Genomic DNA, 21319 nt, shown 5'->3' with positions numbered 1-21319 from the left:
ATTCAAGGAAAACCCCACCAACAACCCCCACCATTCCTTGGCTGAGTTAAAGTACACAAGGTGAAATTACCCAAGGACTTCGTAAGCTCCCTACAAGGAAGACTTTCCTGCCCAGAGCTGAGAAGTAGCACCAAGGAAGTATCCTGTCTGGGTTGAGATAGAGCGCATAAGGCAAAGTCCTTCCCACCAGAAGAGTCTGATCTATTATTACTGCCCCAGGGAGGTGTAAGGGAGGCTGCAGGCCATAGAGTGCTGCTGGTCACGCTGCCCTACAGCAGTTCTCCCCCACCACACCCCCAGAAGCTGAAGAACTTCAGTAACAGCTACAAGAAAAAAAAAAAAGAAGTAAAGGTAGCCATGGGTTTAGAGCCACTTCCTTAATGAAAAGCCCTTGGTTTCAAGACCTGCTTCCGTTGGTCTTGTACATGCCACTTCCATTTGAAAAGGGGCGCTTCTGTGCATACCCACTGCTGGGTGCGGGGCCTTGGTGCTGGAGAAAACTTGTGCCCCCAGGAGCCTGTTGTGCAAGGGACCCAGACCAGGAAAGGAAACTTTTCACTTGTCTCAGGCACCCTTTACAAACAAACTTCAGTAACAACTACAAGAAAAAATCTAAAGGATTCAGAATATTTCCACAGAGCAGGACAAGAGTGAATTTGGACCTTACATGCAATATAGACAGGCATTTTCTTAACACACTAAAAGAGGAATGTCACATGATCAAAGAAGGCAAAAAATGGGATAAAAAGCAACAACTATTCATGAAGAAAAAGTTAAAAGCATTTGTTTTTTTAATTTAATTTTTATTGGTGTTCAATTTGCCAACATATAGCATAACACCCATTGCTCATCCCATCAAGTGCCCCCCTCAGTGCCCATTACCCAGTCCCCACCCACCTGCCTTTCTACAACCCCTTGTTCGTTTCCCAGAGTTAGGAATCTCTCATGTTCTGTCTCCCTTTCTGATATTTCCCACTCATTTTTTCTCCTTTCCACTTTATTCCCTTTCACTATTTTTTTATATTCCCCAAATGAATGAGACCATATAATGTTTGTCCTTCTCCAATTGACTTATTTCACTCAGCATAATACCCTCCAGTTCCATCCACGTCGAAGCAAATGGTGGGTTTTTGTCGTTTCTAATGGCTGAGTAATATTCCATTGTATAGTTAAAAGCATTTGTTAAGAAGGGTATGTAAATCTATAGAAATCTTTAGCATACATTATTCATAGGTGAAAAATTAGAAGTGCTACTTGTAGGATCAGAAGTAAGGAGGATCCCTGGGTGGCTCAGCGGTTAAGCGCCTGCCTTTGGCCCGGGGCGCGATCCTGGAGTCCCAGGATCGAGTCCCACGTCAAGCTCCCTGCATGGAGCCTGCTTCTCCCTCTGCCTGTGTCTCTGCCTCTCTCTCTCTCTCTCTCTCTCTCTCTCTCTGTGTGTGTGTGTGTGTGTGTGTGTGTGTGTGTGTCTCATGCACAAATAATAAAATCTTTAAAAAAAGGATCAGAAATAAGGATGCCCATCATTATCTCTTCTATTCATACTCCCACAGGAATCCTACCTGGCACCTTAAGATGGTGAACAGGGCTATGCCCATGGAAGGAGCTCTCAGACTGCTCAGTGATAGACAAGCCCCAGGAGTGGTGCTTTTCAGGGAGTTATCAGGCATGTCAGGTAGTGACAATTGTCTGGGAATAGAGACTGCTGGGGGGTTCCAATAAGTTTGTCCCTTCAGTGGGTGACAGGTCGCTGGTGTTCAGAGCTACTGTGGATGTGACATCATTGATGTCAGGGCCACCACAGAACTCAGGAAACAACCGTGGGAATAGTGCTCATCACAACAGCCCAAAGGTCACTATCCCTCCTGGGATCTAGCCCTCTTTCTTGAGTGAACGCTCTTCCCATTCTTGTCAGCTTTGGGTTAATTTGCACAGTTCTGAAACCATTTAAATAATAACCATTATTTAGACAGGATTTACCTGTGTTCTCATTGCTTGTGTGCTGGAGTGGATTTTCACAAGCCCTTCCTCCAACAACCCAGAAGTGCCTCTTTATATATGTTATTTTTTTAATTTTTTAAAAATTTATTTAAGTAATCTCTACACCCAACACAGATCTTGAACTCACCACCTTCAGATCAAGAGTAGCATGCTCTTCTGACTGATTTATAATGCTACCTTTTTAAAAAGATTTTATTATTTATTTTTGACAGAGAGAGAGCGTGTGTGCACAAGCAGGGGGAGTTGCAAAGGGAGAGAGAGAAGCAGATTCCCTGCTGAGCCTGATGTGGGACTCCATCCCAGGACTGCAGGATCATGACCTGAGCCAAAGGCAGACACTTAACTGACTAAGCCACCCAGTCACCCCAATATATGCTGCATTTTAAATGAGGTCTAAAATCGAGTGTATAAGACTGTAAATTTTTTATTCTATTTCTCTTTTTGTTCTGGACGAAAACTAGTATAGGCAGTGCCTGCATATCAGGAAGAACCATCTATAAACCAGGTTTCATGTATTGCTTCTCTAGCCAACTGGTTTTAGTGAAATCCACATGAGCGTATGTGAATCCCCAGAGAGGGTATTTATTCATTTTTTAATTTTGTATGACAAATTACCCCTAATTTAGCAGCTTCAAAAATTATACCAGATTTAGTGGCTTGAAACAATATTTGTTCTTTCTTCTCTCATAGTCCTGTAGCTCAGAAGTCTGGATGGCTTTGACTTGGTTCTCTGCTTCAGGGATTAAAAAGCCAAAGTCAAGATTTTAGCCAAGCTGGGTTCTCATCTGGAAGGTCTGGGGTAAAATTCACCTCCAAATTCATTCGGATTATTGGCCAAATTCAAGTCCTTTGTGCTATAAGACAGATCCTGCATTCCTCATAGGCTGTTACCTAGGGCTCAGCGTCACCTCTAGAGGCCCTTTTCATGTGGCTCTGTCCATCTCCAAGTTAGCAAAGATACATCAAATTCTTCTCGTGCTTTCTAATGACCTCCGCCAGCTGCTGGTGCTACCAGCTGGAGGAAACACTGCTTAAAAGGCTCAGAGGGTAGCTTTGGTGCTCCCAGTAATCCCACTATAAAGGTCAGATGATTAGTAATTTTAGTTACAGCTGCACAGTCACTTTTGCCCTGTAATGTAACGATAGGAGAACACGAGAGGGCAACGGGCATAGGGAACATCTTAGAATTCTTCCAAGCAAGAGAAAGAAGTTAAGGTAGCCATGGGTGTAGAGCCACTTCCTTAATGATAAGCCCTTGGTTTCAAGACCTGCTTCGGTCGATCTTGTACATGCCACTTCCATTTGAAAAGGGGCACTTCTGTGCATACCCACTGCTGTGACTTGGTGGGTCAGAAAGCACCCAGGTTAGACAGACAGCTCAGGTGCCATGGGAACTCGGTGTACCCTGGTCAAGTATTCAATCCTACTAAGGCCCAGTAGTAAGCCCAGTGTTGTTCAAAAGGACCAGAATGATGTTTCATCTGTCTGGGAAATTAGTGCCAGTTCAGAGCTGGGGTCCTGTAATCACTGACAAATCTGATTATTTCTCATCCCCAATGTACAGTCACACTAGTAAAAGATTGCAGGCCCCTTTGGGTATGCATGGGAGAGAGGTAATAACAGAAACTATTAGAAAGGTCCTTCCTTAAGAAGCCTCTCCTTCATACATGAGTTTTTGGATCTTTAACCAAGTCAAGTGTGGGGTTTGATTGATTCAGGGCCCCTTGGTAAGAAGGGGAGTAAGGAGAAGTATGTCTGCATTGCAGGAGATCCTGCAGGGCACCTCTTAATATTCCCATGTCCACTTCCTATGGTCAATGGAAACTACGCCAAGCTAATTCATTCAGGACTGCTAATGATCATGAACTTTGGGAATAAAGATTTGGGTCACCCCAATAGGAACAGGACCATCACCAGGCAAGGTGCTTGGTGAGGGCAAAGGGAATGTGGAGTGGGTAATGAGAGAAGTGACCACACAGCCATCTGAAGAATCAAGAACTGCAATAATTATGAGTGTTATTTCCTTAGTTTGATATGAACAAGTTTACATACATAGTAACCAAATATTTTTAAAATTTTATTTATTTGAGAGAGAAAGAGTATGAACAGGGGAAGGGGCAGAGGGAGAAGCAGACTCCCCACTGAGCAGGGAGCCTGACGTGAGGCTCGATCCCAGGACCCCAGGATCATGACCTGAGTCAAAGGCAGATGCTTACACTACCCATGCCTCAATCAATATTTTTGGGTTTCCTCCCCCTCATCCCCTTAGCTGCTAACATAAAATGCATCAATGTGAGCTAACTTTATTTCTCAGTATTTAAGATGCAGGAAATTAAAGGCAGAGGAGGGGTGCCTGGATGGCTCAGTCCATTAAGCATCAGACTCTTGATTTCAGCTCAAGTCATGATCTCAGGGTCAGGAGATCAAACCTTGAGTCGGGCTCTGTGCTGGGCATGGAGCCTGATTGAGATTCTCTCCCTTATGCCCCCCCACCCCTCTCCCCCCACCCCACTCAAGCTCACTCTCTGTCTCTCTCTCAAAAAAAAAAAATAAAGGCAGTAGTGATTTAGGCAGCAAAAGAATAACAAAGACTTAACGGCAAAAATTGAACTTTGTACCCTCTTTAGGAAAAGGGTTAATTAACATGTTCTCAATTATAAGCAGGGACTCTTGTATAATGTTAACCAGGAATAGGGAGCATGGTTTAAAGAGATGTTGAAGGGTGCCAAGCTGAGAAGAGGGCACCCACTCTAATGTGTTCACTTGGTTAGATGGCACAAATTACAGACACTTCCACTGGCTATTTCCAATTAGAGTGTGTCACAGGGAGGTTACTAGAGATTGAAGAGCATGGCGGAAGAGAAACCACTGCCATTTTGTAGCTCACACATGGTGTTGCTCTGCTAATTCACCTGTTGGCCTAAGTCAACAGCTGGGCCTGCAATTTCTCTACCTTCTCCTAGATTCTCCCTCAGTTTTTCTATCATATGGACCAGGTGTTTGTGGTTAGCCCCATGAAGCCGGGCCCTGGATTCTGCAGATAACCTTGTCACCAAGATTAGAGGCAACAAGAAAGGCAATGTATTTGTTTGTTCTTATGGGTTTCCAGATCAAATGTGTGGGATTTAGCTCATGAATTTCCCTCCCTACCCCAGCTGAGGTGACAGCATCCTTATAGAGACTTCTTAACCGCATTCCACAATTACATAAATAAGGCCAATTTTCTGTCCCAGCATCACCAGCAGCAGCAGCAACAGCATATATATCTCCTACTTTCTCTGTGTCTCTAGTTGACCAGAGGATACCTAACTTTTATTAGGCCTCATCATACCACTGGCTTCTTGGATCTGGTAGTTTTCCCTGTGCTGGTATATTGTATATAAGAATACCTTTGAATTTCATTTTTTATAATTTCCTTGTTGTTTGGCTCAATGTTTCCAAATCCAGCATAAACAGATACCATTATTGATTGGAAGTGTCTTACTTCAGATGGCTGAAACAGAATACCATAGACACAGTGGCTTAAAAACAACAGAAATGGGGGTGCTTGGGTGGCTCAGTGGATGAGTGTCTGCCTTTGGCTCAGGACATGATCCTGGGGTCCTGGGATCAAGTCCTGCATCCCAATCCCTGAGGGGAACCTGTTTCTCCCTCTGCCTCTCTCTGTGTCTCTCATGAATAATAAATAAAATATCTTAAAAAAAAAAACCCAGAAATGTATGTCTTGCAGTTCTGGAAAGTTGAAAGTCCAAGATCTAGGGGCCAGCATGCTTAGGTTCTAGTGAGGGCCCTACACCAGGTTGCAAATTGCTCACTTCTCATATGGCAGGAAGAACAAAAGAGAGATCTCTGGGGTCTCTTCTATAAGGAAACTAATCCCATTCATGAAGGTCCCACTCCCATGACTTAAACACCCCCCAAAGGCCCCACCTTTTAATACAATCGCATTGCGGGTTAGGATTTCAACCTGAATTTGGGGGACACACAAATAAATATTCAGTCCATTGCAGTAAGTGATTTTTTTAAACTTTGTGTTTTTAAGAGCAGTTCTAGGCTCACAGCAAAACTGAGAAGATACAGAGATTTCTCATGTCTCCCTTGCCCCACACAAGCATAGCTTCCCCACTATCAAAATCCCCCTCCACAGTGGGACATGTGTTACAATTGATGGACCTACAATGGTGCATCATCATCACCTCAAGTCTATAGTTTACATAGGGGTTCGTTCTTGGTGTGGCATACTTTATGGGTTTTGGTAAATGTATAATGACATGTATCCACCATTACAGTATCAAAGTATTTTCATTGCCTTAAAAATCCTGTGTCCTGAACATGAGAGACTCCTAACTCTGGGAAACGAACAAGGAGTGGTGGAAAGGGAAGTGGGTGGGGGGTGGGGGTGACTGGGTGACGGGCACCGAGGGGGGCACTTGGCGGGATGAGCACTGGGTGTTATGCTATATGTTGGCAAATTGAACTCCAATTAAATAAATAAATAAATAAATAAATAAATAAATAAATAAATAAATAAAATAATCATTTTCTTTTTTTAAAATTTATTTTTTATTGGTGTGCTCTCTCTATATATATAAAATAAATAAATAGATCTTTATAAAAATGCTCTGTGCTTGGTCTATTCATTTCTTCTCAATCTGTCCAACCCCTCACAACCATTATCTTTTTATGGTCTCCAGCGTTTTGCCTTTTCTAGGATGACAGATAGTTGGAATCATGCAGTAAATGGCCTTTTCATATTGGCTGCTTTCACTTATTAATATGCATTTAAGATTTCTCTATGTCTTTTTCATGGCTTGATAATTCATTTTTTAAAGATTTTATTTATTTTTTCATGAGAGACACAGAGAGAGGAGCAGAGACATAGGCAGAGGGAGAAGCAGGCTTCCTGCAGGGACCCTGATGTGGGACTCAATCCCAGAACCCCGGGATCACAACCCAAGCCAAAGGCAGATGCTCAATCACTGAGCCACCCAGTTGCCCCTTGATATTTCATTTCTTTTTAGCAGTGAGTGATATTCCATTGTCTGGATGTACCCATTTATTTATCCAATCACCTACTGAAGGACAATGGTTGCTTCCAAGTTTTGGCAATTAAGAATAAAACTGCAATAAACACTTACGTGCAGGCTTTTGTGTAGCCATAAGTTTTAAAGTATTTGGGGTAAATACCAAGGAGAGTGATTGCAAGATGGTATGGCAAGAGTGTGTTTAGTTTTGTAAGAAACTGCCAAACTGTCTCCCAAGTGACTGTGTCCACCAGCAATGAGTGAGAGTTCCTGTTGCTCCACATCCTTGTCAATTTTTGGTGCTGTCAGTGTTCTGGATTTGGGCCATTCTAATAGGAGTGTAGTAGTATCTCATTGCTGTTTTAATTTGCAATTCTCTAATGACATAGGATGCGGATCATCTTTTCCTATACTAACTTACTATCTGTATATAATTTTTGGTGAGATGTCTGTCACCTCTGGCCCTTTTTTTTAGTTGGATTGTTTTGTTTTTCTGATTATTTTAAGAGACCTTTGAATATTTTCAGGAAAAATCCTTTATTACATATGTGTTTTGCAAATCTTTTCTCCAGTTTGTTGCTTGACTTCCCATTCTCAAGACATTGTCCTTCACAGGGAAGAAGCTTTTAATTTTAATGAGGTCTAACTTGTCAATTTTTCTTTCATTAATTGTGCCTTTGGTACTGTATCTAGAAAGTCTTCATCATATCCAAAGTCCTCTAGGTTTTCTCCTATGTGATCTTCTGGAAGTTTAATAGTTTTCTATTTTACATTTGGTCTATGATCCATTTTGTGTTAATTTTTGTGAAGAATCTGTGTTTAAATTCATTTTTTTGTATGTGGATGTCTACCTGTTGCAGTACCATTTGTTAAAGAGACTATTTTGGCGGGACACCTGGGTGGCTCAGTGGTTGAGTGTCTGCCTTCAGCTCAGGGCATGATTCTGGAGTCCCAGGATTGCGTCCCACATCAGGTTCCCAGCAGGAAGCCTGCTTCTCCCTCTCCCTCTGCCTATGTCTCTGCCTCTCTGTATGTGTCTCTCATGAATAAATAAAATCTTTTAAAAAAAAGAAAGGGACTATCTTGGCTCCATTGTATTGCCTTTACTCCTTTGTTGAGGATCAGTTGACTATGTTATATGGGCCTATTTCCAAGTTCTCTATTATGTTCCTTGATCTATTTATCTATCCCTTTGCCAATACCACACTGTCTTGATTATTACAGCTATGTAGTAAGTCTTGAAGTCAGGTAGGGTCAGTCCTCCAACTTTCTTCTTTTCCTTCAATATGGTGTTGCCTCTTCTGGATCTTTTGCTTCTCCATTAACATCTTAGAAGCAGTTTATCAGTATCCAGAAGAGAACTTGCTGGGATTTTGATTGGGATTGCATTGAATCTATAAGTCAAGTTGGGAAGAATTGACAACCAAAGACTGGAGTTTTAACTCTCAGGCTTGTCCACACTAAGCTACCAGCGATTTGTTGATTATAGTTCAGGTTTTTCTACCATGGCCCTCATTCTCATGGTGGCTTCCTATCATTAATCCCTGCTCCAATAAGCTATGACTCCCTGCTATTTGTCTCTCCAATGTTGGGGGCAGTTGTCAGCCCTGTGTCCGCCCCTCACTTATAGATCCAAGAAGAGTTGTTTGTTTTTCAGTCTGTTCAGCCTTTCACTTGTTGGGATGGAATGATGACTTCCAAGCTTTTTACATGCAGGACCAAAAAATTAGAAGTGAATTTTTTTTTTAATGTTATTACATCTCTCTAAAAATTAAAAATAGAATTACCATGTGATCCAGTAATTCTACTACTATTAACCCAAAGAAAACAAAAACACTAATTTAAAAAGATATATGCACTCCCATGTTTACACAGCATTATTAAAATAACCAAGATATGGAAGCAACCAAAATGTTCATCAACGGATAAAGAAAATGAAGATGTGGGTTTGTGTACATGTGTGTATGTATATATTGTATGTATATTTGTATATACATACATGCAATGGAATATTATTCAGCCATAAAAAGAATTAAATCTTGCCATTTGCAATGACATGGATGGATCTAGAGTGCATTATGCTAAGCAAAATAAGCCAGTCAGAGAAAGACAAATACCATATGATTTCACTCATATGTGGAATTTAAGAAAGAAAACAAATGAGCAAAGACAGAAAAGAAACAAACAAAACAACAGACTCTTAAATTTAGAGAAGAAACTGGTGGTTGTCAGAAGGAAGGTGGGAAGAAGGATGGGGGAAATACGTGAAGGGAAGGAGTACACTTCTCCTGATGAGCACTGAGTAATGTATGGAAGTGCTGAATCACTATATTGTACATCAGAAACTAATGTATCACTGTATGTTAATTATACTAGAATTTAAAAAATTATTACATCTCATAATTTTGTATGTCAGGAATTTGAACAGGGCTGAGATGGCACTCATTCTGCTCCATACAGCATCAAGTGGCATCAGATGGCTGCTGGACTGCCCTAGAGCATTTTGTTGTTGTTGTTGTTGTTGTTGTAAACTACACATAAAATCTACTATTTTAAAAGGGTACAATTCGATGGCATAAGGTGCATTCACAATGTTGTGCAACCATCACAGAACTGATTCTAGAAGGATCAGTTTGTACTATCCCCAAAGGAGACTATACAAGCTGTCATCCACCATTTCCTCCTCTCTTCAGCCCTTCAGAGCCAGTTTTCTACTTTCTGTCTCTATGTATTGGCCAGTTCTTGATATTTCATATAAACAGAATCATACATATATGCCTTATTTTGTTTTATCTGGCTTCTTTCACTTAGCATAATGCTTTCAGTGTCCATCCATGTTGTAGTATGTGTCAGTACTTTATCCCAAGCAATGTACAAAGGCTCCCATTTCTCTACATCCTCAATTCTTGTTCTATTTCTTTTTGATTATAACCGTCCTGGTAGATGTGAAGTGTTATATTATGGCTTTGATTTGCATGTCCCTAATGACTAATGATGTTGAGCATCTTTCCATGTGCTTGTTGGCCTTTTGTGTATGTTCTTTTTATTTTATTTTTTTCCTTTTGTGTATGTTCTTTGGAGAGAGAGAGAGAGAGAGAGAGAGAGAGAGAGAGAGAGAGAGATTGATTAAATATATATATTAATATTAAATATTTTACTTATTCATTCATGAGAGACACAGAGAGAGATGCAGAGACATAGGAAGAGGGAGAAGCAGACTCCCTGCAGGGAACCTGATGTGGGACTTGATCCCAGGACCTTGGGATCATGACCTGAGCCAAAGGCAGACGCTCAGGCACTAAGCCACCCAGGTGTCCGAGTTGTTTCTTCAAAGTTTTTTTGGTCTGTTTTTCCTTAGATTGCCTCTTTGATGTTAAGCTGAAAGAATTCTTTTTATATTATGGATACTGGACCCTTATTGGATGTATGCTTTGCTAATATTTTAAAATACTCCCATCCTACGGGTTGTCTTTTCACTCTCTTGATAGTCGTTGATACCCAAAATGCTTTTAATTTTGATGAAGTCTTTTTTAAAAGATTTTATTCATTTATTTGAGAGAGAGAGAGAGAGAGAGAGAGAGAGAGAGAGAGCACAAGTGGGAGGTGGGGAGAGGGAGAAGCAGGCTCCCCATTGAACAGGGAGCCTGATGCAGAGTTGAATCCCAGGATCCTGGGATCATGACCTGAGCCGAAGGCAGATGCTCAACCAACTGAGCCACCCAGGTGCTCCAAGTAAATGAAAACAAATTTTTTTTAAGATACTTTAATATCAATCTTTTAAAATTCATCAAGGCTTGTTTTGTGGCTTAATATATGGACAACCATGAAGCATACTTTGTGAGCACCTGAGAATATGTACTCTGCTGTTGTTGGGTAGGTGTTCTATAGGTGTCTGTTAGATCTAATTGATGTAGTGTTGTTCAAGTGCTCTATTTCCTTACTGATCCTGACTAGTCATTCTAGCCATTACTGTGCTAAGCCTAAAACCCAACCAGAGGTGAATACTTATGGTCTTCCCAGGTCTTTTCCGACTCTGAGCCCTGCCATGGACATGCACATGGTTTTCTAGATACTCAGGTCCACACTGGAGCATGTCAAAGCCCGTATTACGCAAGGTTTCTCATCCCCCAGTGTCTCCTCCCAGGAGTTGGGCCAAACAGAAGCAATTGCTCCCCTGTGTCTATCCTCTGGGAGGCCCCCAGACAGGTTCAAACAGACAAACAATTCCTTGGGACTAAGATCCACTCTCCTGCCTCCAGAACTAGGAACCCATACTTAGAATGCGAACTGACATCCTCAAGACTGGGGAGGGAGGTGGACAAGAATCTATTCAAATGCCACATCCTCAAGACTGGGGAGGGAGGTGGACAAGAATCTATTCAAATGCCACAGAACTCTCTTATCAGGTTTCAATGGCTTTTCTCCTGATTCAGTGTTCGCTTGGTTGCTGTAAATCTCTATCTTGAGGGGTCCTTCATTCTGACAGGTTTTTTTCCAGTGTTTTCAGTGTTTCTGGGGAAACACTGGGGTACACCCCCCTCCAAAGTACCCTGCTCTGCCATTTTCCCCAACATTACTGGGTTCTGTGAGTGACATTTTGAAGTTTAAATCCTTGTGTTAACATCTTTACTGACAATGTGCACTCTGTTTTCAGAAAGGAACAACAGATCACAAGAAAGGTAAAACCAGAAATTTCTCTAGTGTTAACAAGCTTGTGAAAATCAATAAAATGATTTATTTTATATATGCAAACTCAAAATCTCTTTGTACACTTAAATTTTCGCAAATTAGTACAGACATAACAATACTGCTCCATATAAACCTTTGTATAAACATTAAAGGAAATATATACATTATTTTTTTTCTTTTTGTGCTTTCAAAGCACAGAATGTACAAGTCCACCTGAAGACTTTCTGTCGTCACATGCAAGAACAAATGTCAGGGTTGGGGTTGCCTCAGGTGCACTTTGTAATGTCTCTAGACAAAATAGAAGAGAGTTGGAGGTAGATCGTTCATGACTCTCCCTGCCCCCTCCCACAGAGAAATAAGTTACCCACATAGCAGCTTTCTTACTCTTTGATTCAAACTGTCCTGAATATTGCATGGTTTAAAAGGCACAACTAGGAACTGTTGAAAACTCTGTTCGGCACAGAAGGTTACCAGCTGTATTCTGAACACTTATTCTTTCTAAACGACGTAGTGAGAGCACCAAGCAGTGCTCCACTTACAGGTGACCCCTAGTCACTCTGGAAATGCGCAGAACAAAGCTCATGTGAGGAAACCCTTATCATATCTAGTAGGGGGTAACAGTGTTTACTGAATTGAACCTGCTGAATTAAGAACATCACCTTTCCCAAATGGGAAAAGAAACAACAAAACAACAAATTAATACTTTCAAGGGAAACTCTTAGGGCAAAAGCCAGCTTTGACTTCCGGAGACTCATAAAATAAAAAAAAATAAAAATAAAAAGCTCCATGGCTTTTCCTTAGCTTCAGGAAGGCAATTCCCTTGGCTACACAGTCTAGGAAGATTTAACAACATCCCCGTCCATACGTCCCCATTCTACAGTACAGAAAACTTGCCCTTTTTCATCCTCCTTGGTCTTTGCATTAACATGATGATCTGCTGTTGATGTGATTAACGTTGTTGAGGTGGTGGTGGTGGGAGTCTATTTTTTCTAGGACCTTCTCAAGATACTGAATTAAGACTCGTCTTTTAAACCTAAAAATAAAGAGAAAGTGTATTAACCAAATATGCTTAAAGCCCACCTCACACTGTGGTGGGCCTAGAAGATTCTGTAGACTTGGAATGAAGGAGGTGGACTCAGATTATATCAATCTAAATGCCTCTGGAGACAGCCTTAACTATGAGTGAGGGCTGGGGTTGGAGAAAAGCAAGGTAGGACTTATTCCTACCCCTGTCCTGCCTCAAAAAAAAAAGAGGTCTCTTTTTTACACCCACCTTGCAGCTTCTTTGATGGTAAATTCAACAAATTGTTTCTTGACTGAAAGAGGCCCTTGCACTTCTTCAAGCAAAATGAAAATCCTTTCATACTCTAAAGATATATAAAAACAACAACTTCAGTATTAAAAAAATAAATGAAAAATAAAATTCAATCCTTATGTACCCTTAGAAATCATTCTTCATGGGTGGCAAGTCAGATATAGTTTGTATTTTAAACCCTCAAATCAAAACATCCACCCATTAGCTACTAAGGAAACTCTTATAAACACTGCACAGATGTAGTAGGCTGAGAACAGCCCCTAAAACCGTCCCCATCTTATTTTCCAGAACCTTCGAATATGTTACCATTTTTGGCAAAAGGGATTTGACTCTGCAGATGTGATTAAGTGATGGATCTTGAGATAGGGGATTATCCATGTTGATGCATCAGTGTAATCACAAATATCTGAATAAAAGGGAGGCAGTAGAGTTGGCATCAGAGAGAAAAGATATAAGGATGGGAGAAGAGGCTAAATAGGAGAGAAGGTGCTAACGCTACTGGCTCGAAGATGGAGGAAGGGGCCAGGAGCTAAGGAGTGCAGGCAGCCTGAGAAACAGGAAAGGGCAAGAAGACAACTTCTCCCTAGAGTCTCCAGAAGAAACGCTGGCCTGCCAGTGCCTTCCTTTTAGTCCACTGAAAATAATTTTAGGATTCTGACTTCCACAACTGCAAGGGGAATAGAGTCTTGAGCCCTGTAGTTTGTGGAAACTTGTTACAGCAGCAAAAGGAAACTAGTATGACACCTAAGGGGAGGCAAGAGAGAAAAGTGTATTGGGTCCTTTTAGTTAAAGCAAGAGGAATCACTTTAAATTATGCAAAAACCCAATACCTCCCAAAAATGTACCTCAAGAGATAGCATCAATCTATCCTGAATCATAGAATGCGGACCTTCCATGACATTATTGATGCATGTTCTTTCACTACTTACTTCTTCCAAACTTTCGAACTTCCTTCATTAACTGATGTTTTATATCAGCATTGATTCCTTGCGCCATGGCAGGAGTGATTTGCAATGTGTTTGGTACAGTTCCCAGAGGAGATGTCACTGAGACTTTTTGATCCTCAACAGAGACACTGCACTTTTTGCTTCCTCCTAGAAGTGTGTTAGTACCAGGTTTGGGAATCAGGCCATCTTTCCTTAGGCTAGTGAAGTCATCTGACAGAGAATCCATTTGGTTGTGGGGAATGCCATCTCCCGCCATATTCATAAGCTCTGGTGGAGCAGATTTTGACAAGAAGCCATCAGGGGAGATCTGACCATTTTCCATCTTCTCCTCATGGACCTCAGGAATGACAGTAACATCTGGAAACCAAATTAAGAAGTTGAGCTGTGAGGTAGATGCGTTATATCAACCCTACACATAGATCCTGGTGCTCCTCAGTTTGGAGGAAATTATTTGTTTCCAAGAGCAAGAAGATGTACAGGTGGAGTCTGAGACCCCCTCCAATTGAGCTCATGAAGATAATACCACAAAACCATTTCTTCTCTCCATGGCATTTGAAATACATATGGAAACCAAGTCAGACAGTACAACTAATAAGCATTCTCAGATACCTGGCATCCATGGTTCAGTGGCTGCCTGTTACAAGTTGAATAGCAGCAAGTCTCACTTGATGTCATAGTGTATGTAATTGGCATATAAAATGGGATTCTTCACTGAGCTTGGCACTAGACTCCGTGGGCCCCCTTCAACCTGCCTCCTCTCTACCTCAAAATCTCTGAGGAAACAGGTGGCCATTAGGTCCCAAGGCTCTATATGTACTCCATTACCAGAAATCTCTGTCTGCATACGATTCTCATCATTCCTTTCTGTGACAGAGAAGTGTGTGTCCTTTCACCTCAAGTCTGATACCTGTACTTCATATGCTCAGCCTCCTCGGGGCCAGGCACTGAGCCAACACCAGGGGATCAGCAGTGAAGGAGACAGACAGAAACGATCCCTAAGCTTATGGAACTTACATCCTCATGGGGAAGTCAGATGGTATGTGTAAAATGGGCAAAGGGACTAACCCATTTTGACTTTGTGTCAGGAAAGAAGTAAGCAGGGATGTGGCAGAGAGCAAGAGGGGAAGCCTCTACCAGAGTGTGGTCAGAGCCAGGAGCAGGAGACAGAGCCAGCCTGTGCACATGCAGAGAAGTTCTAGTGGCCATGAGGGCCATGCAGGACCCCTAGGATGGGACAAGCTAGGGCCAAGAGGCAAAGGACAGAGAGAGAGGCATCAAGAATGACAAGGAGAGGACAGGTGATGGCAGGAGAGGATGGCAGGGCCAGGTCCCGCAGGGCATGTAGACCAGCGTCGGGAGCTCAGACTCTCTCCTGAGTGCACAGAGGGCAGGGGGTGATTATGGGTTCCAGGATGGACGTGGCATGATCTGGTTTCTGTGTGGACATGGTCACTCTGGCTGCAGGGCAGTGAAGCGGCTAGACAGGGTCAAGAAAGGGAAGCTGGGAAATCAGATGAGAAGCTACTATATAGTAGCTTCCAGCCACATGGTGGCAGCAGAGACTAGAGGGATGGGGACAAATGGGCACTACAGGAATTCTGGGTGTCAAATTGCCTGGAATTGCTAAAGGATGGAAGTGAGAGAAGAATTAAGAGAAATCATGTTGACTCCAAAGGTTTTCATCTGAACCCCTGGGGAAACAGCAGTGCCAGGGCTAGGCAGGGATCGGTGCCCAACTGCTCATGAGGGTGGACCGTGCCCTACTCTTCCCAATCTGCCTCAGTGACCTCATGTTGATGGCCTGACATCAATAATGCTGGCATTATTTACACTGTGGAAATCTGCAAACATGATAATCCAGAGCTTCACCCTGCCAACCCCCCACACCCTCAGATAGCCAGCTGTCACAGCTTTACCAACACACTGCCCGATGGCATTACTTAAGATTGAATGACCTCCACTGTGCTATAAGCACAGCCATGGAGAGGGTAGAGGTGAGGTGTTCCAATGACCCATATGAAACCAGCTGAGTTTTGTCTATCTACCAGACACTTCAGTGGAGAGACCATGCCCATTGTTAAATTTAAGTCTGGAGTTTGGAGCAAGTTGTAATGTAGAGGTGTAAATATCCGAGTTGTTGACACATAAATCTCCTGGAAAGCCCAAGACTGGATGGAATGACCCAGGGAGGGGAAAGGGTCCAGAACAGAGCTTTGAGTTCCTACACTATTTACAGGTGGGGGAGAAAGGGAGAGAGGACAAGAAGAGGATGAAGATGGGTCGCCATTAAAGGGCAAATAAAACCAGGTAGTCTTTGGGAACCCGAGGAAGTTTCCAAGGAGGAGGGAGGAAATGGCTGTGTCAAAAGACACAGAGGGGCAATGGCAACATGCAGCAGATACTGGAGACCCTGATAATGCCCGCGTCAGTGGAAGGTAGAGGCTGAGCCCAACCACACTGAGTGAGAGAAGGAAGAGGAACAGAGGACACAGAGTCAGCACAGCCGCATTGATGCTCCTCTTGAGCCCATTCACCCCTGCAACTTCAGGAACCTGCTTCCTCGTTGTGACTCATGGGGCAATAAGGTCCTTTACCCATTTCTCCATCTCATGCTGATGACAATGTCAGTCTGGCTCCTCCCCCCTCAACTAGGGCCTCTGTTCTCCACCTGGTCCTCCATACCTACCACATCGATGGTATAATGGTTTACTCAACAACCAAGGAGCAAAAACAAAAGAAATGAGTACAAAGGAAACTAAAGTTGCTTAAGAGTCTTAGTCCTCTAGGAGCCATAAGGAAATCACAACCACTACTCTATACCTGTATGGACAAGGGTGGGTTTTATGAGGTTTGGATAAGATGGCAGCCACGAGGCTGAGGGTGGTCCCTTTCCGCCCACATGGTTAGTTACAGTAGGTGGTGTTTGTGGTTTCGCCAACAGCAGGGACATACTCCGCCTTCTTTTAGATGACAGAGGACTGCTGGCTTCTCCTGGACGCTTCACTTTGTTTTGTGGCCCTGCTACGAACTCATCTGCTTCATCAATCATCATTCCCTAGAAAACACCAGTGAACAAGGTCCATTAGAGAGAATGTTGTGTGCATGCCCCATGCATACATGCACATACACACAATCATGCATCACATCACCAACACAGGTCTTTATCACAGGCCAGAGATTTGTCATGCCCCACATAGGCTCTGTCCTTAGAGCCCCACATAGGCTCTGTCTGCTACTTTGGTCCAATAGAATGGGCTGTCAAGGTCAAACACAGTACAATCATGATTACTCAGAAAACTTGAGGAATGAGCAACTTGCATCAACCAAAATGGGAATAAACCCACAGTGACCTTTTTGAGGAAGGACAAACCATTCTGAGCCAACCCAGTTGGGTAAGGGAAATAATTCCTTCTGCTGTGCTTTTGTGCTTTAAACGCATCATTAGGAAATACTGATTATCACTGTACAGAATGCTGCATGTAAATGGTGGAAATGTCATTCCCCCAACAGCAACCTCACAGAGATTCAAATATGTCTACTGCAGGGGCTTTTCATTCTCAGGAGTAAAGGATGAGAGCCAATAGTGTAGACAGTAAGCTAAAAGCTGTTCTCATTCAAGGATAACCCAAGACTATGGAAATATTTTCATAAAATCATGATAAACGACATTTCCAAGGCATTTTCCAAAGCAAAACAGTAGGCAAGGGGAAACCACGTTCACTGAGCATTACTACATGTCTGATCATGTTCGAAATGGTATACATGCATCCACTCACTATTCCACAGGGCTCTGTTAGTTAAACATAACAAATATCCCCATAGCTACAAATGAGGAGACCAAGGCACGAAAGATTAAGAAAAGCTCCAGTTAATTGAAGATGGGGGTGAAGTAGGATACCTCCCAGTCTAGTTTTGTTACAAAAGAGATTACTGTATGGTCTGCACTTTAATACCAATGGTCTTCTCCATGTGTGCAGATATAATCCCCATGTGTCCTCATTCTTACATGATCAAGTCAGCATATCTCTCTCTCTCTCTCTCTCTCTCTCCTGGTCTCACACAAACACACACACACACACACACACACACACACACACACACACATGCATATCACATTTAGATCTCTAGTAGGACAATCCAAATATAGCAACATCACCTAGTACTCCCTATTTCATGAGGAACGCTTCATCATAGTCTAGAGGAAGTACTAGAAATCTGAGTCACAGAAACAGGAAATAAATGGTGATCTCAATAGTAAATGAATCAGTGTGTAAAGGTGGGAATGAATACAGACTCTGGAGCTGGAAAGATGTAGATTCAAATCCTGGCTCTTGTCAGCCATGTTACTCAGGGCATGTCACTTGACCACTGTGAGCCCTGGTTTCTTCTTATTAAAGGGCAGATGTGAACATTAAATGTGATAATTTAAAACACCAGCTCCTACTTGGTACTCAAGAAAGGCCAGTTATTATTTTCTTCAAGCAACACACCTTCGTATTAGGAGGCTCCCACTTTCCATTCACAAAGACCCCCAGAGTCCTATTTTATCTTTTAAACAAACAGAAGGAGAAGCTCTGATTTATATTCATCTTGCCCAGAAGAAAGGAATTATGGCAAGAATATCACAATTTAGGTAGACCCAGAAATATACATCTTACCTTCTTATCTTGTTTGAACGGATTGCCAAAAGTATGCAGTCTTTTTGGTTGATCTGGATCAATCTCCCGAAGAGGAGAAGCCAATGTCTTCAGATATTCCTGATAGTTACCCATTTGTGCGACTGGAACGCTATGAAGGGAATCTATAAAATCATAGGGAAAGAAACAGATGCTACACAGCTGCAGTGTCTGTCTTTTTAAGAGGACATGATCATACTTGGCTTTAACAATGTGGACCTTGGCATCCAATAGTCTAAAATCTCAAATTCTAAAATCTAAAAGCATCTCTCATCATCCCACTCATTACTCAGTGCACCATCAGTAATGCCTACAAGCTCAAATCACTAGGACAACCGCAACTCCCTTCCACTTCAAATGAGGTTTGAAAATGGGCTGACATCCCCTAGGGTACCACCCAATTGAAGCACCATGTTTGTTCTGCATTTCAAAGAGCCTAGGCTCCATGGTTCTGTCTTATCATCCAGAGGACCTTGGTTAGTAGTAGGCTTTATGTTCTTAGAGAATGTGATTAAATCTGCAGGCTCTCTTCCTAGAGAAGCTTCCTCCTTGCCATAAACTTGGTGTATAATTTCAGGAGGTTGGCCAGGCTAAGATTTGCTCATTTCAATAGACAAATGACTCCTTTTAAAATGAACAAAAGGGAGTAAAGGGGTATTGTACAACATCACCAATTATCCTAGATGTTATCAGGTTAATTCTTTTCATGTAAATGAGGAATTCTGGATTGAATTCATCATGGCAGACTGTGTTGTACAATTTCCACCTAGGTCCTGCCACTTTCCAACTCATGACTAGCCATTAAGATGAGAGAGAGAGAGAGAGAGAGAGAATGAGAGAGAGAGAGATCAAGAAACAGGCGCCTGGGTGGCTCAGTCGGTTAAGTGTCTGCCTTCTGCTCAGGTCATGATCTCAGGATCCTGGGATCAAGCTCCATGTTAGACTCCTAGCTCAGCAAGAAGTCTGCATCGCCCTCTCCCTTTGCCTCTTCCCCCTGCTTGTGTTCTCTCTTTCTCTCTGAAATAAAATCTTTAAAAATGTTTTTAAAAATTTAAGTAAATTAAAAAAGAAACAGATTCTTAACCACAGAGAACAAACTGAGGGTTCCCAGAGGGGAGGGGGGAGGGGGGATGGGTGCAACAGGTGATGAGAATTAAGGAGGGCACTTGTTGGGATGAGCACTGCATGATGTATGGAAGTGTGGAATCACTAAATTGCACACTTGAAACTAATATTACACTGGTCATTAACTAGACTGTAATTAAAATAAAAACTAAGAAAAAAATGCTCACTCTCCATTCCCAGGTCCATAACATGGGCATAAAAACAGTATCTCTCTCATGGGACTGTTCTGAGGCTTACAGGAGCTGAAGCATGGGTGGTGTCTTACGCTTGCAGATTAATGCACACCTCCCCTAAAACCCAAGAACAACCAACTTGTGCCTGAGGAGTGTAAGGGTTCAATGAAAATGGCCATCCTAAGCCTTAAAATATGACTGAATAGCCTACCCATTAGGCAGTAACACCTCCATGTAAATCAGGGCTTGACATTTTCCTAATCAACAAAAACTACTTCTTTGTTCATTTACCTTCATCTTGTCCCACAATAAACTTGTGTGTCTTCAGCAGATTGGATCTCATTCTGGTCAACTGGTCTAAGAGACCTCTACGCGGAATGTCATAAGCATTTCTGTACGTCTGGGGTTTCAAATCCTATTTGAAAGGGAACAAATAATTTCAGTTCTTCCTGAGGCTTTTCAGATAGAAGCGTAATTCTTAACTCTCTGAAAATCATAGTGAAGAGAGGGATATTCAATGCTTAACTAGAGTAGAACTCTTCCAGTGGCAAATTTGTTCTGAATTCTCATACGCCCCCCACAAAGTATTCAAACCACTGAGAAAACCCTTTTCCAAGTATGTCAACTGGCCTGGCCAGTTCTGCCCCAAGTGGACCTCCTCTACGGGAAATTGTGGGGCCAGAGGTCCCCACGGGCCTGGCCAAGACTGTCTCACAGCTGCACTGCTGCCCGAGACTCTTCATACGCAATCCTCTGCCTTGTTCTGTCCTCTCACAGGTGCTAGATCAGCAGTATGGCCTGAAGGCTCTCCCTGCCTACTCCTGTCCTCTCTCCCCTTTATCCTTTACAGACATTACCCCCCACCCTACTCCCCACCAAATGTATCTTGTACATTTAATTCCACAGTGGCAGCTACTTGCAGGACAATTCCTAGACTGGTCCACATCAATAACCACAAAGTCCAAAACAGGATCGTGATTATTTCAAAACTGAAGTAATATGACATAAATACATCAGACAAGTTCAAACAAATAAGAACTATTTCTGGCAGTTTACCTTGTTTAAGAGCCCTACTTGGAAGCCAGCAAATTCTTTGGTATTCAATTCTGCCAGTCTTGGTGCAGTTTCCCCTATGATTTCTTTCAAGAGTTTTCTAAAATTTTTACTGTGAGTCAAGGACACGCCACCTCCAGAATGGTTTTTCACTCTGATTCCAATTTCCTGGGGAGGTTTCTTCCCCACAGATGCTAGTATCCGTTCTGACTCTAGTTTGGTCTAAAATGAAAGTACATAGTATGTTAAGAAAAGGCCTATAGCATCACTGTTGTTTTCACTAATTAAGAAAGGTAATACTTTAAGAACCCCACAG

At 42.3% G+C, this 21319-nt stretch overlaps 1 protein-coding gene across 12 annotated transcripts in view; it reads right to left on the bottom strand.

The window, feature by feature from the left end:
- Window positions 1–11740: 11740 nt before the first annotated feature.
- The window catches only part of LOC112912440 (integrator complex subunit 6-like), a 56555-nt gene continuing 46976 nt past the window's right edge, over window positions 11741–21319 (bottom strand). For 6 of the 12 annotated variants that reach the window (XM_072744246.1, XM_072744244.1, XM_072744248.1 and 3 more), the window contains 7 exons: window positions 21007–21225; window positions 20242–20365; window positions 18635–18777; window positions 16929–17031; window positions 13959–14333; window positions 12988–13081; window positions 11741–12747 (listed from right to left, as the gene is read on the bottom strand). In XM_072744246.1, the coding sequence (XP_072600347.1) occupies window positions 12636–12747; window positions 12988–13081; window positions 13959–14333; window positions 16929–17031; window positions 18635–18777; window positions 20242–20365; window positions 21007–21225 (1170 nt within the window). In that variant the 3' untranslated portion in view covers window positions 11741–12635. Of the gene's footprint in view, window positions 12748–12987; window positions 13082–13958; window positions 14334–16796; window positions 17032–18634; window positions 18778–20241; window positions 20366–21006; window positions 21226–21319 lie in introns of all 12 variants that reach the window. The other 6 variants (XM_072744241.1, XM_072744242.1, XM_025989139.2 and 3 more) reach the window with 3 other exon arrangements.

This window comes from Vulpes vulpes, chromosome X (genome assembly GCF_048418805.1).
Source record: "Vulpes vulpes isolate BD-2025 chromosome X, VulVul3, whole genome shotgun sequence".
In the NCBI taxonomy this organism is placed as follows: Eukaryota; Metazoa; Chordata; class Mammalia; order Carnivora; family Canidae; genus Vulpes; species Vulpes vulpes.
This window is presented reverse-complemented; position numbering and strand designations above follow the sequence as displayed.